This window comes from Schistocerca serialis, chromosome 10, assembly GCF_023864345.2.
Source record: "Schistocerca serialis cubense isolate TAMUIC-IGC-003099 chromosome 10, iqSchSeri2.2, whole genome shotgun sequence".
NCBI lineage: Eukaryota > Metazoa > Arthropoda > Insecta > Orthoptera > Acrididae > Schistocerca > Schistocerca serialis.
In genome coordinates, this window is record NC_064647.1 from 225,586,932 (window position 1) to 225,603,195 (window position 16,264).

Consider the following 16,264-nt stretch of genomic DNA (forward strand, 5'->3'; position numbering starts at 1 on the left):
GGACGAAACGTCATGGATAGAAGAGTTCCATGGACCACGGCCATACAACCCGGAAGAATTCTCGGCAGCTGCTAAAGAACAGCTGACACTTGCTAAGAAACAACAGTCATTTGCTACGTCTCAAAGGCGGTTAAAGTGTCACTACTGTGGCCACGGTCATGGATATGTCCAAAACTGTCACCTCGGGATTGGAAAAGGCCGTTAATGGTGAAAATGCTAAGCGAAAACAAGCCGCTGCTGGTAGGCGGACTACCAGACTGCAAGAGAATCGGTACATAGCACTAGTGGAGAAAAGAAACAGACCTTCCACCTCCAGACAGATCGCTGCAGACCTTGCAACCAATACTGGAGCGCATATCTCTGCCAGAACCATTACGCAGCGATTAAATCAGCCTGGTTTTGTATGCTCAGAAGTCTGTAAAATGCATACCACTTCAACCATGCCATCGTCCGTTTGTGTAAGGCGCATGTTAACTTGGGTCAGCAACAGTGGTCCAGAGTGATGTTCTCCGACGAATTTCGCTTCACCGTGGCAAGTGATTCTGGTCACCAGTTAGTGTAGAGAGAGACAGGAACACTTTACACATCACGGAATATTCATGAAAGTCTTTGGTACAGCCTGTGTGTCACGGTGTGTGCAGGCATTCTGCACAAAGGCCAAATACCGCTGCTTATCTTTGCCGTCACAGCACAGCGGTATTACATGGATGTTATTCTGGACCAAGTCCGTCTGTTTAGGCGTGTAATAAGTCCCGACTTCCTGTTTACTTCCTCCACAGTGCCCGCCAACACAGTAACATTGAGGTGTCAGACACACTGGAAACTGAAGATATTCAATATATGGAATGGCCCAGTTACTCTCCTGACCCAAGCCCTATAGAGGATACCTGGGATTCTCTTGGCAGGCGTGTCTCTCAACGAAACCTCTGCCCCAACAGTGCAAGAACTGAAAACGGCTTTGAGAGAGGACTGGGACAATTTCTCCTAAGGACTCCTCAACAATGTGGTAACCAGCACGAATAACAGGTGGAAAATGTGCATTAGTGCCCGAGTAGGGCATATTCCCCACTGAGAGTCCGATATTGACCTTTATGTTGGGAGTCTGACTTGAAAGTTATTTGTTTCTGTTATTCTGCTTTCCCATGAGGTGAAATATGTACCATTTTTCATTATAAATACAGCGCTCAACCTCTATTACGTATCTGCTGAGTTTCATTTCGTCCATCATTCCCTGTGATTATTCTTGTCAAACACTGTCTCTGGTATTTAGCAATTGTCAAGTAGTGCAAAAGATTTTCGTCTTGAAAGGGGACATTCAGCGAGACCAAACACGACCCTCTGCCCGACAGCGAAGGTGCAGAAGGGGGAGGTCAACTTTGAAATCTCAAATAGGAACTATAGCGCCGAACTAAAGTACATTAAAGGTATTCGAGTCGGCACTGTAAGGGGTTCTAGCAAGCCTAGACTTACTTCTGGAAGAGGTGGAGTGGATACTGCAACATACACGAAATACTAGATCAATTTATTAAAACTTGAACAATCTGTAACACCTAACCTGGAAACAAACTATGTCCGCAGGAAGCTACGAGGTATGATCGAAAAATACGGCGAACAAATTTTCTTAGCAGTAGCTGCTGACGCTACAACCATTTGACGTAATTTGCCGACAGCCTGATCCGCTGAAACAGGCAGCGGCAAGCTGGAACGCGTTCTGACACTCAATGTCCAGAGAGCTCGAATGAGATTGTGAATTCTGTGTCTGTCGCACATCTTGGATTTCGAACAACGCGTGAACATTAAGTTACATTTCAAGCTGCAAAAGAGTTCTAAAGAAACTAATGAAATGTTGAAACTGATTTATGGCAGTAATGCTGTAACTCTGTTTACAAGTAGGATGAGCGATTTAAAAGTGGAAATGAGTCGGTACAAGAGGAAGACCGTTCGGGACCTAGATTAACCTCAGACAGAAAAAACGCACAAAAAGTAGCAAACATTGTCGGTTCAAACAGGTGAATAACTATTTAAGAGCTTACCGAAGAAACTAGCACCTTGCACGGGTCCGATAATTTGCAAATGAGACGAGTGAGTGCAAAATTTGTTCCCAGATTTTTGAGTGATGAACAGAAGGAAAATTGTGTGTCATTTTGCACAGACTTGAAGGCTCGTCTGCATTCGTATCTGGACGTAATGTCCAAAATTATAGCTGGTCTATTGGTATTATCCTGAAACCAAAATTTACGGTTCACAATAATAAAAAAAACAGTGGGTCCCCTCGCCATAAAAAGGCACGTCAGCCAAAATTAAATATCAAAGTCATGTTCGTTGGGTTTCTTTTCGATATTGAGGGCATAGTGTGATCATAGTTCGTTCCAAGGGGAGCGACTGTGAACGCCGAGTTTTACAAGGTCGTACTGTAATATTTGCGAAACGATGCGCGAAGAAAGAGAGGAGAAAAATGGGCCAAAGGCTTCCTTCTACATCAATACAGCGCTCCGTGCAATACCTCATTGTTGATTCGCTATTTTTTTGGCTGGAAAAAGAGTTCCTGTCTGTCCACATCCGCCTTACTCACCAGATTTAGCACCATGCGGCTTCTGTATCTTCACAACAGTTAAAACCGTGCTTAAAGGTAAACGTTTTGACACCATTCCTGGCACTGACAGGGCCACGACAGAGCAACTGAACACCCTTTCAAAGAAGCCTTCCAGTCATGGATTCAACGTTGGGATAGGCACATTGCTTACCAAGGACAGTAATTTGATGGAGATTAAATCAAATTCCATGTAAGATTATTACTTTGTTTCAAATAAAATCATTTACCGTATTTTTTCATCATGCCTCATAAGTATTTGTTACGTCGCTGGACTCTGTGTCTTTTTTCACTTGATGCAATACAGAAATAGTCATGACTTGTTATCCAGTTGTGACTTGTAATACAATTAGCGCTGCCGGATCTGAAATAAGGCGACGCTGTCGTCCTGAGCTATGATTGCGGTCTGCGGCTGAACGTCGCTGCGCTCTGACGTAAGTAATCCTCCAGCAGCGGCGGTGTGCTGAACTTCTTGAGCGCGTGTCTGCGCCGACGTCTCTGATTCGTCGCTGCCTGATGCAGCGACGGCCCTTACTTGTGGTCCCGTCGTGAGGTACTAATTTTGCCATGGGACATCGTTCTTCGAACCAACTTCCTCCTCTGAATGTGAGGATATTTTAATGTCACCAACCAACACACAGAGAAATGATAATCATAATAAAAAAAGATAAATCAGAAGTTGTACAGAAAGATTTAAGTGCTCAGATAGTATCAAGTTAGTTCGAAGAACCCTCTGCCAGGCACTTAAGTGCGAATTGCAGAATAGACGTGTAGATGGAGATGTAGACGACTCCACATGAACCCCCATTTTGTATTGCAGAGTCGGATTCTCCGGGAGAAAATACTTAACTTTTGTGTTTAACATTTTTTTTAGTTGCGTGATAGACAGTGTTGTAATCAACACAAATAGATTTGTTTTTCTCATTTCAATAAACAATAATAGACCGATAGAGGCTAAATCGAATTGAGTTACAAACCGTTGAAAAATGCTAATATCTTAAGAAATACTTCCGGGTTTTATGGCGGTGGTCCATGGAAATCTTCTATCCCTGACGTTTCGGCAAGACTCAGCACAATCAGGAGAACCTCCGAAGATGTCCAACGCAGTTTTGGACGAAACGTCAGTGATAGAAGAGTTCCATGGACCATGGTCATTTAACCCGGAAGAATTGTCGGCAGCTGAAACATCCGGTCGTGAAAGCCATCATTCTATGATCTTAAGAAATACACACCAGATAAGGATGCCAGGAGGTTAGAAAGGCAGTTATTCTATAATATATTGATGAGAAATCGATTTTTTATAATACAAAAGAAACTTTATTCTCCAGGACACAATACATTACTTTCGTTACACAATGGTGCAATTTCTTTCGCAGATGATGCTCGACTCACCTTAACCAATGGCGATTCCCCACTGACCAATAATGCATATTATGCTAAGCTGTTTGGAAAGTCGACGACATGTAGTTCTTTATGCAACCATAAGTTATGTGGATGGTATTTGTGTTCATGCAGTATCCGCAGAGCACTTACTTGCGAAATTTGCGAAATTCCCGAACCTGTTGCGATATATCTAGAACCAATTTATTTTTCCTACAAAAACCGGTTTATCATTAAAGATTTTAGAATAACTGCCTGTCAAACCTCTAACCGCCTTTACAACCATTTGGGATGCTAATCTGATGTGTATTTCTTGATATATTATCATTTTCCATCGGTTTTTAACCCATTTTGATTTTTGTCGATTACAGCGCCCACTATTGCGCAATGAGAAAAACGTTAAAAACATCATTTATGTGTTTTTTCCCAGAAAATCCGAATCTATTTAAGACTTTAAGGTTAAGTCCACTATCGCTCCCTGGGAGTGGAGCAGGGGGCTCTACTTTGGTGTCATTGGTTGTCACCTTCAAGGCGAATTTTGTTACGACCTGTTTTTAATCCGATTCGTAGTTTTCCAGATATTCGCAAAAACTGTTATAAATGCCACAACCTATATAAGAAGGATAAAAGCCGGGACTCGAAACATTACAGACCAATATGCTAAACATCAGCTAGAGGCCATCTGAAATGCATCTCTTGTCGCTCTTCCTTAGCAGAAATACCTTCCGCTGCATGCATTCTTATTAGCTGTTCGGGTATATATTTATTCCAATTTTCTATTAGTCCACTTCCTCCTTCCCCCTTCCTCTGTTCATCTCCTCTTCATCCCTTCTCTGTCGATCTCCTCCAACCCCTCCCTTTATTCACCTTCTCCACCACCCTTTCTGTTCATCTCCTCTTCTCACCTCTCTCTGCCCACCAGCTCCTCTGTCCCTTCTATGTCCATTTCCTCCTCACACTCTCTCTGTTCATCTCCTCCTCCCCTCCCCATCTGTGAGCATCCCTTCTTGCCCCCTTGCTGCCTGTCCATCTCTCCACAGTCCTTGTCTCTTCATGTTATGACACTAACCCCAATAGCAGGCTGGTGGTTCTTACCCCCCTAAGTACACTACTGGCCATTAAAATTGCTACACTAAGAAGAAGTGCAGATGATAAACGGGTATTCATTGGACAAATATATTATACTAGAACTGACATGTGATTACATTTTCAGGCAATTTAGGTGCTTAGATCCTGAGAAATCAGTACCCAGAACAACCACCTCTGGTTGTAATAACGGCCTTGATACGCCTGGGCGTTGAGTCAAACAGAGCTTGGATGGCGTGTACAGGTACAACTGCCCATGCAGCTTCAACACGATACCACAGTTCATCAAGAATAGTGACTGGCGTATTGTGACGACCCAGTTGCTCGGCCACCATTGACCAGACGTTTTCAATTGGTGAGAGATCTGGAGAATGTGGTGGCCAGGGCAGCAGTCGAACATTTTCTGTATCCAGAAAGGCCCGTACAGGTCCTGCAACATGCGGTTGTGTATTATCCTGCTGAAATGCAGGGTTTAGTAGGGATCGAATGAAGGGTAGAGCAACGGGTCGTACAACATCTGAAATGTAACGTCCACTGTTCAAAGCGCCGTCAATGCGAACAAGAGGTGACCGAGACGTGTAACCAATGGTACCCCATACCATCACGCCGGGTGATACTCCAGTATGGCCATGACGAATACACACTTCCAATGTGCGTCCAACGCGATGTCGCCAAACAAGTATGCGACCATCATGATGCTGTAAACAGAACCTGGATTCATCCGAAAAAACGACGTTTTGCCATTCGTGCACCCAAGTTCGTCGTTGAGTACACCATCGCAGGCGCTCCTGTCTGTGACGCAGCGTCAAGTGTAACCGCAGCCATGGTCTCCGAGCTGATAGTCCATGCTGCTGCAAACGTCGTCGAACTGTTCGTGCAGATGGTTGTTGTCTTGCAAACGTCCCCATCTCAGGGATCGAGACGTGGCTGCACGATCCGTTACAGCCATGCGGATAAGATGCCTGTCATCTCGACTGCTAGTTGGGATCCAGCACGGCGTTCCGTATTACCCTCCTGAACCCACCCATTCCATATTCTGCTAACAGTCATTGGATCTCGAGCAACGCGAGCAGCAATTTCGCGATACGATAAACCGCAATCGCCATAGGCTACAATCCGACCTTTATCAAAGTCAGAAACGTGATGGTACGCATTTCTCCTCCTTACAAGAGGCATCACAACAACGTTTCACCAGCCAACGCCGATCAACTGCTGTTTGTGTATGAGAAATCGGTTGGAAACTTTCCTCATGTCAGCACGTTGTAGGTGTCGCCATTGGCGCCAACCTTGTGTGAATGCTCTGAAAAGTTAATCATTTGCATATCACAACATCGTCTTCCTATCGGTTAAATTTCGCGTCTGCAGCACGTCATCTTCGTGGTGTAGCAATTTTAATGGCCAGTAGTGTATTTTCTTTCCAGATTTAGTTGAAATTGTTCCAAAGGTTTAGGATGAGCTTCTTACACTTGGTATTTATAGCCATATTTAGTCTGTATCTCTAACAAATTTCACCGTGTAGTTTCATCTTCAGGCAGCTCCATGTTTATGACGTCGTATTTCCTGAACTATATGTTGTAGAATGTTACAATTGCAGGTACATCCAATGGTGTTTGTGACTACCGTCTGCGGAATGTTTTGTGAACATAGTTATTTGTATAAAGGTAATAAATTAAAAGTCTTGCATGATGCGGCAGTTTCTCGTGCATCTCATTGTTTATGACACATATCTCCTGAGCGATCTGTCTTTCAACGATTGAATTTTGCTGGTACTTTCAGTAGTATATGTAAATATTGTTTGCCAAATTTGTCGCGAAAACAACCAGTAGTAAAAAAGTAGGGTCTAATAAATTAAAACGTCATGCTTCATGCGTCAGTTTTACTGCATGAACAGCGAAAATGTAATAACCGATAAACTTCTCAGCTTTCATCATTTTATTGGGGTTATCAGCGTTAAAAAGTTTCGTAAACCTTTGAAATTATGTGTAAAGATTGTTGCATTTCACTAAGTGCTCTGATTCGCCAATACTGCAGTATGGGAATTCACCCATAGTGGGTTACACTGATTTTTCACCTCCACTCACACATCTTTGAGAGGTAGCTTGATCGTACCCACACAGCGATCCTTTCTAGACGGTAAGTGATATGTGTACCAAGTTTGGTTGAAATCGGTCAAGTGGAACATAGTGTTCTCTTGAATGAGATGAAATGCTTATTCCTGTCACGAAAAGGTTGGACGTTAGGTTACGAATTTCGTAAGTCAGACACGGAAAATATGTGCGAAATAGTGGAAAAGATGAATAGTGTAAATTTACCAAATAATCCAAGAAAAGTGTTTTAACGTTTTAGCAACAGCATAAGTTTTTCTTTTCCTCGACCGTTTTCAAACATATCACTTCATTCAAGTGGCACATTCGCAAACACATGTTTGTAATCATTTCACAGAGGTTTTGTACATGGTATAGTCAAAGATGAATTTTTCATAGTACTAATGATATAATTATTAAACAATTGACATATGCAGGAAACAATTGACATATGCAGGAAATAACTTTAGAACAGATCTTTAAAATTACTGAAATAACTGTGGCTTGCGAAATCATTTAACATCGATCCTGATTTTTTGATTTTGTGGAGGTATATCTCCAGTTGTTCTAATAGATTTAGTGTCCTACCAGCGGCTTCATTATGTTCTACTTCCAAATTGTTCTCTAGAGTGTTGATGACATTTTTCGTTTCCAACATATGTTGTGCAATGTCTGACGGGCAGGACAACTGGGGCATGCGAATGTCTCTCTTGAATGAAGTAATATGTTTGAAAACGATGGAGGAAAAAAAACTTACGCTGTTGCTAAAACGTTAAAAACGCTTTTCTTGATTTATTTGATAAGTTTACACTATTCATCTTTTCCACTATTTCACACATACTTTCTGTGTCTGACTTACGAAATTCGCAACTTAACATCAAACCTTTTCGTGACAGGAATAAGCATTTCATCTCATTCAAGAGAACAAATAAAGCATGTATTGAGACGAGTTACACCTGAAGATGGACCCACAGGGTCCGAAATGCATCGTGTACTGAATAAAACACGAAAAATTTTGACTGAAGGAGTTTTTTAATTCATACCTCGAGTGTATTGAGTACAGTCACGTTTGAAGCTGCAAAATGTGAATAAAATTAAATCTGAATATTGCATGATTCGACCATCCGACCAAATGGAGAACCACAATGAGGTCCCTTTCAAACTGTATCAGGTGCTGACAATGCTGTCTCACACGAGTATGTGGCATGTGTCCTCCACAGTGGTCATTCAGCATCTGACGTTGTTCACGCCGCTTATATACCCAACCAGGTCTCTTCACAACACCAAACATGAACAACTTTAAGACACTCTGGTGGCCATTCTACATGGCACAGAGAATTGAAATACTAATCATTTACACACATATCGATGGTATGTACCTGGGTGAAGTTACATTGACATCCCAACACGTGTTTTGGGTGCTTAATTTTGTTTGGTCAGGCAGTGCACATTCTTTATTGTAGCTTTTCCGAGTAGATGTGGCAAACAGAACAAAAATTTGAGCTTTTCAAGTAACTTGCGTGTTACAAAATATGGTAATAGTCAGTTAATTATTAATTATCAACCAACATCGATTTTTTTGTAAATTTACGGATTTTCGCCTTACAGCCTCGAACAAGTCAATGAGTTTCATAACATTCCATCCCCATCCTGTAATTGTTGTTGTTGTTGTGGTCTTCAGTCCTGAGACTGGTTTGATGCAGCTCTCCATGCTACTCTATCCTGTGCAAGCTTCTTCATCTCCCAGTACCTACTGCAACCTACATCCTTCTGTATCTGTTTAGTGTATTCATCTCTTGGTCTTCCCCTACGATTTTTACCCTCCACGCTGCCCTCCAATACTAAATTGCTGAACCCTTGATGCCTCAGAACATGTCCTACCAACCGATCCCTTCTACTGGTCAAGTTGTGCCACAAGCTTCTCTTCTCCCCAATCCTATTCAATACTTCCTCATTAGTTATGTGATCTACCCATCTAATCTTCAGCATTCTTCTGTAGCACCACATTTCTAAAGCTTCTATTCTCTTCTTGTCCAAACTATTTACCGTCCATGTTTCACTTCCATACATGGCTACACTCCATACAAATACTTTCAGAAATGACTTCCTGACACTTAAATCTATACTCGATGTTAACAAATTCCTCTTCTTCAGAAACGATTTCCTTGCCATTGCCAGTCTACATTTTATATCCTCTCTACTTCGACCATCATCAGTTATTTTGCTCCCCAAATAGCAAAACTCCTTTACTATTTTAAGTGTCTTATTTCCTAATCTAATATTCTCAACATCACCCGACTTAATTCGACTACATTCCATTATACTCGTTTTGCTTTTGTTGATGTTCATCTTATATCCTCCCTTCAAGACACTGTCCATTCCGTTCAACTGCTCTTCCAAGTCCTTTGCTGTCTCTGACAGAATTACAATGTCATCGGCGAACCTCAAAGTTTTTATTTCTTCTCCATGGATTTTAATACCTACTCCGAATTTTTCTTTTGTTTCCTTTACTGCTTGCTCAATACACAGATTGAATAACATCGGGGAGAGGCTACAACCCTGTCTCACTCCTTTCCCAACCACTGCTTCCCTTTCATGCCGCTCGACTCTTATAACTGCCATCTGATTTCTGTACAAATTGTAAATAGCCTTTCGCTCCCTGTATTTTATACCTGCCACCTTCAGAATTTGAAAGAGAGTATTCCAGTTAACATTGTCAAAAGCTTTCTCTAAGTCTACAAATGCTAGAAACGTAGGTTTGCCTTTTCTTAATCTTTCTTCTAAGATAAGTCGTAAGGTCAGTATTGCCTCACGTGTTCCAGTATTTCTACGGAATCCAAACTGATCTTCCCCGAGGTCGGCTTCTACTAGTTTTTCCATTCGTCTGTAAAGAATTCGTGTTAGTATTTTGCAGCTGTGGCTTATTAAACTGATTGTTCGGTAATTTTCACATCTGTCAACACCTGCTTTCTTTGGGATTGGTATTATTATATTCTTCTTGAAGTCTGAGGGTACTTCGCCTGTTTCATACATCTTGCTCACCAGATGGTAGAGTTTTGTCAGGACCGGCTCTCCCAAGACTGTCAGTAGTTCTAATGGAATGTTGTCTACTCCCGGGGCCTTGTTTTGACGCAGGTCTTTGAGTGCTCTGTCAAACTCTTCATAAGTATCTTATCTCCCATTTCATCTTCATCTACATCCTCTTCCATTTCCATAATATTGTCCTCAAGTACATCGCCCTTGTATAGACGCTCTATATACTCCTTCCACCTTTCTGCCTTCCCTTCTTTGCTTAGACTGGGTTGCCATCTGAGCTCTTGATATTCATACAAGTGGTTCTCTTCTCTCCAAAGGTCTCTTTAATTTTCCTGTAGGCAGTATCTATCTTACCCCCAGTGAAATAAGCCTCTACATCCTTACATTTGTCCTCTAGCCATCCCTGCTTAGCCATTTTGCACTTCCTGTCGATCCTGTAATTACGCATTACGAATTCTTGGATGTATTGCATATAAACCTTCTCACTCTATAATGTACACTCATTTTTGTGCAGATGTTAAATACTTTGCACAAATGACATTGCTCAGTGCTTTCCCTGGCTTGAACAAATCTGATGAAAGTGTTTTGATCTTTTATACAACTCACTTCTAGTGGCAAGCATCTGTGGTGCATTTAAATTTCAGCCTGTTGAGCCATTTGTGATACGAGCTTGTGACAGTGTGGGATTTCTGCCCTTTTGTCCGCAGTGGGAGTGAACGTGCTGACCCTACTGGAACTGGTGGCGCTCAGCTTTTGGGCCAATAGGCTGTACTGCACGGATGCGGCCCCATTTGACCACCTGGAAGAGGAACCGGAGCCCAACCAGCTGGAGGTGGCCTCTGGTGAGGCAACTTCAGCCTAACAGAACGGCTAGACACGAGAGGACAGCCCACTTTGATTGTCTGCAGGATGAACTGACAGACGATCTGCCACAAATGGTATCTGATGGGCCTGTTTTGGCCTAGTAGGACTATGCTGGAGGACACACTTCCATTTTACTGTCTCCAGGAGGTGCCAGCAGATGACCAGCTGGAAGCTGTCACTGAGGTAGCTTTCTGTGGGGAACCATTGGATAAGAGGCACACTGTAATTTTCAAAAACCCATGAATCCCCTTAGAGAGCAAAGACTCTTCCGGCAGTTGTGACGGTACATCACATAAATGGACATTTGGAGAAAGGGGAAAGAAGTTTTTGTTACGTGACATGTGAACCATAAATTGTCTTAAGACTAAGTACGTCTGCGCGATGTATAGCAACAGTAAACAATGTAAGTTATTATTATCAAAACATAAATATCGATGTAATTAACAAAACACAGTTTTTTGTATAATCTCTGTGTAACATAGGCCATGAAGATCAGAGACAATGCCTTGACTGAACTCTCTCCTTTTTTGTTTTGTCTAGAGGTGGACCGCCATTGTAGCACTGGATAATAATTAATGTAAGTTTTTCTGTATTTTTGCAAAATATAATAGAAATTGTTATTAGAAAGTGTGTATTATTGACTTAGGGGGCACCTCTCATGATAGTAATCATTAATTATAATTAACAAAGTTTTTTTCAGAAGTTCGAGATGTGGGGAGCTCTTCTCCCCTAGCAGCAATTGGTCGGCCATTACGCTGACGATTCATGTTATTAAATGCAAATGCGAGAGACTTCTCAGTTTTGATCTTTCATTAATTTCAAAGTTAAAAAGAGTAGTGATAGATTTCATTTACCAAAATTCACAGCACTTAATGAGTTCACTATGTTCATTTTGTCCACTTAACGGCAGATGAGATTCTCTCCAGTTTTTCCTTGCAAATAATGAACAAGAAATATTGAAAATTATTCCATTCAATAAGCTCAGCAATATCTCAGTTAATCTTTGTGTAGTTTGTTACATAAATAACCAGTAGCCCCTGAGACCCATATTAATAATTACAGTTTGCGTAAGAATATGCATATTTTCTTTTCTAAATAGCAGCGCTCACGCAAACTGTTTATTAGAAGGCGGTGAGTCGTGCGTTGTGTTTGAAAATTATTATATCGTATGTACTTCAGGGCAGCCGATGTCTGTACGAGTGTTATCGCGGTATAAGTTAATTATAAGTCTCATGCTATCCCACAATATTTAAAGTCACCCAAAACAAATCATAAAATATATAATTATAAAAATAAAAATATATAATTTTCCCATGATAAGTGCATCCATACATAGTTACACCATGATAAGTAGCGCCCAATGTGGGGCGCCACTTATCACGGTACAACTATGTATGGATGTGTGGTGCCACTTACTGCTGTACTGATTGTCGTTACGTGGTTTATAATATCGTTTTATTTTTATTTTTCACTACAGCTCAGTTTTGGCTGTGAAGTGTAATGTTGCCCTATTGATGATTAATTCTCTTGTGAGCTGTAATTATTGGATAATATTCACCTCGCGTTCTTATTTATCTATGGCCATTGTTGTATACCTTTACAGACTTTTTCCTCACCAGATTTTGCAATCTGTAATATTGCTGAAACTTACATTGTGTAGCACATTATCAGATACATTTGGAATAAATGCGACGATTTTTTGCAGATGTAGCCACAAATTATCTTTGAGTAAAAATTAGTTAATTTTTCATAATAAGCCATTCCTTCTACAAGAACATTACCATAACTTCTCTTAACAGATCTGAAGTATGAACAGTAAACATTAACTTGACAGATCCATATACGACAACAAAAATTTCAAAATCTTTGCTTGTGTCCTCCATCCGATTTCAACATTGTCGACTGTCGCTCTTGCTCCAGGACTGATGCTCCACTCCTGCCTTGGCTGACGATACACGAAGCATGCACAAATGCCCCCACAGGTACTTTTTGTCGTGAAGTTACTTTGATAACTGTCTCATCTCAAAAACTAATTACGTCCCTCGAGATGACTCGTCCCATACTGAATACACAACAAAATCGCATTTGTTGATGAGCATCATTCGTCAGAAAGGTATACATAGTGTTCCACAGCACTCTTCTGAAGTGATATGTAGTACCATAATAGCTATTTACAAGTGACTGATGTAATAAAATTCAGCCATCAGTTGCAAACATATTTTTATTTCCCTTTACAGGTTTCGACTGGTTAATTTATCCTCTTCAGAAGCCTACAAAATTAGGAATATTATAAGTATTTAGACCTTGCCTGTATATTTACGAATATTATCAAAAGTTAATTACAGAAAGCTATTTAGTACTGGTTTAGCAGATTTCAATATCTTCTTTATAGAATCATAATTCCATGCGACATAAAAATGCACATATTATGCGATACCATAAACACAGATTGACAGATTGATAATTTACAATTACTGAATCACATTTACATGTATGTCATGTTGTTGTGCCAGCAGCAAGGAACATAAGCCCATAACAACTACAACTAAGATATATAAGGAAATTACGTATAATACATTTAAAAAACATAGCACACATTTCTAATACATAAAAGGAATGGGTTAGTTTTCACATTTTATAAGAGAAGCTATGCAATCAAATGGGCTCATTGAGTCTACAATCCCTCAGATACAGAACCCAATAACTCAAGAATTAAATGAGATAATCAACTACTCTTAATTTTAAATGAAATTTAGATCTATTACCTACATTTCATTTACTTCAATGTGTTTTTGCCTCTGCAAAAATCTTTAAAATTTCGCGAAATGTTACACTCAATTTGATGTAGCACAGTAAATATGGCATGTAACAAAGAGAAATCTAGTCCTTCATTGAGTGAAGATATCAGACTGTAATATGTGCAAAAATCAAATGTTTTCACCTAGTAGTTCGAAAACTCGGATGATAACTATTTCATATCGGTTGGAACGCCGTCCCTCAGAACATGTACCAGCATTTGGCGAGCAGTGCAGCCATAACAAAAGCAGCTTAGGCACAGAATACAGAGTGTTTGTCTGTGGCAGTGAAAGGGTTGGTAGCCACAACCAACTTCAGATACACGCTAGTCAGACATTTAGCAAACGTTCTCTCACTTGAGCACAAGTTTTCTCTAGATGTAGGCAAATGGAGTACACGCATTCTGTCCCAGGGAGACTGATGGCATCAGGAAGCAACACAGCCACCAGATACCACCAAAACTGCCAAACCCTTATAACAATGCTATTCTGTCAAAATAGGAAAAGGCACAAGAAGAAGATAATGTTTCTTGCACCTCCTGTTAATATACAGGATAGTAGAGGAGAATCTCCTATATTGGAACACTTTCAAGTCTTCTGCCTCTAGCCAGCCCTAAAATACAAGTTTAATATATCTTCTTGATGATGATGATGAGTCCCATACTTCTTTACAGAGCGTAGGGGAGTGACGCGAGAGACCAGCGCCGCCTTACTAGGCAAGGTCCTAGTGGAGGTGGTTTGCCATTGCCTTCCTCCGACCGTAATGGGGATGAATGATGATGATGAAGACGACACAACAACACCCAGTCATCTCGAGGCAGGAAAAATTCCTGACCCCGCCGGGAATCGAACCCGGGACCCCGTACTCGGGAAGCGAGAACGCTAAAAATTTTTTAAAAATCATATCATTCAATTTTTATGTGCTGCAGTCTTTTTCTAAAATTACAATAATTTCTCACGAAAATTAAAGTTTCTTTCAAACATGGAAATATGTTACAAGATAAATTACCTAGGAACAAATATTCTATCCAAATTTAAAAGCACTGAAATCGAGAAACTCTTATCAGTTTTGTATTTAAGCAATCTATTTGTTACATTGTTAGACTACTACACACCAACAATCGGTATGTGAAATCAAATTAAGTCAAAGTATTATCAAAGATTTACAAGTTTACACTAAAACCAACAGAGGTAGAATTACTCAGACATTAAAGAAACTCAATTCATTTGCAAGTATTATATGTTCCATGCTAAAAGACCTTCCTATGTTTCAACACAACTGACGAAGTATGGTTTAACTATTTGAAGTGCAGGCCTCATTGTAACATACCACTTACGCAGACGCTTTGGAAAGGCGGTGGTCAGTGTGGCTATGAGCATAACTTTTCTGAGCTCACCGCTCATGGGCGGAACTTCCCTCAACTAATCAACTAACTGTTGACTAAACTCAATCACAGTGCAGTACTTTTGCCACGTATTTACGACACAAGATGATATTTTATGCATTGTTGGTGTTGTTTGTGGAAGTGGTATGCATTTCCCTCAGTACCTCCTCTTCATACAGCTACTTTTGATAGTAATTCTTTATATTTTTATACTGACCTTCCATAAATCTAAAAGTAATATTAATTTTTATTCGACTAGGATTTTCTATACTTCACAGATGGATTTCTGTATTTTTAGTGGCGACCATCGCCTTTCTTCTCCACCGAGTATGTCCCGCCAAAAAACAATTGCGCAGGAAAAATGTTACTGAATATTATTTGACGAAATTCCTTCTGGTGATAACAATGTTGACAGTGATTAAAGTGATGACTATGGCCCAACATTTACTTTTGTTGATACACTCCTGGAAATTGAAATAAGAACACCGTGAATTCATTGTCCCAGGAAGGGGAAACTTTATTGACACATTCCTGGGGTCAGATACATCACATGATCACACTGACAGAACCACAGGCACATAGACACAGGCAACAGAGCATGCACAATGTCGGCACTAGTACAGTGTATATCCACCTTTCGCAGCAACGCAGGCTGCTATTCTCCCATGGAGACGATCGTAGAGATGCTGGATGTAGTCCTGTGGAACGGCTTGCCATGCCATTTCCACCTGGCGCCTCAGTTGGACCAGCGTTCGAGCTGGGCGTGCAGACCGCGTGAGATGACGCTTCATCCAGTCCCAAACATGCTCAATGGGGGACAGATCCGGAGATCTTGCTGGCCAGGGTAGTTGACTTACACCTTCTAGAGCACGTTGGGTGGCACGGGATGCATGCGGACGTGCATTGTCCTGTTGGAACAGCAAGTTCCCTTGCCGGTCTAGGAATGGTAGAACGATGGGTTCGATGACGGTTTGGATGTACCGTGCACTATTCAGTGTCCCCTCGACGATCACCAGTGGTGTACGGCCAGTGTAGGAGATCGCT

General features: G+C 41.0%; 1 protein-coding gene across 2 annotated transcripts in view; it reads left to right on the top strand.

Moving 5' to 3' along the window:
* Positions 1 to 11,598, top strand: part of LOC126424967 (organic solute transporter subunit alpha-like) — a 105,176-nt gene extending 93,578 nt beyond the window's left edge. For both annotated transcript variants that reach the window (XM_050087846.1, XM_050087845.1), the window contains one exon: positions 10,884 to 11,598. In XM_050087846.1, coding sequence (XP_049943803.1) covers positions 10,884 to 11,038 — 155 coding nt within the window. In that variant the 3' untranslated portion in view covers positions 11,039 to 11,598. The remainder of the gene's footprint in view (positions 1 to 10,883) is intronic.
* The last annotated feature ends 4,666 nt before the right edge of the window (positions 11,599 to 16,264 follow it).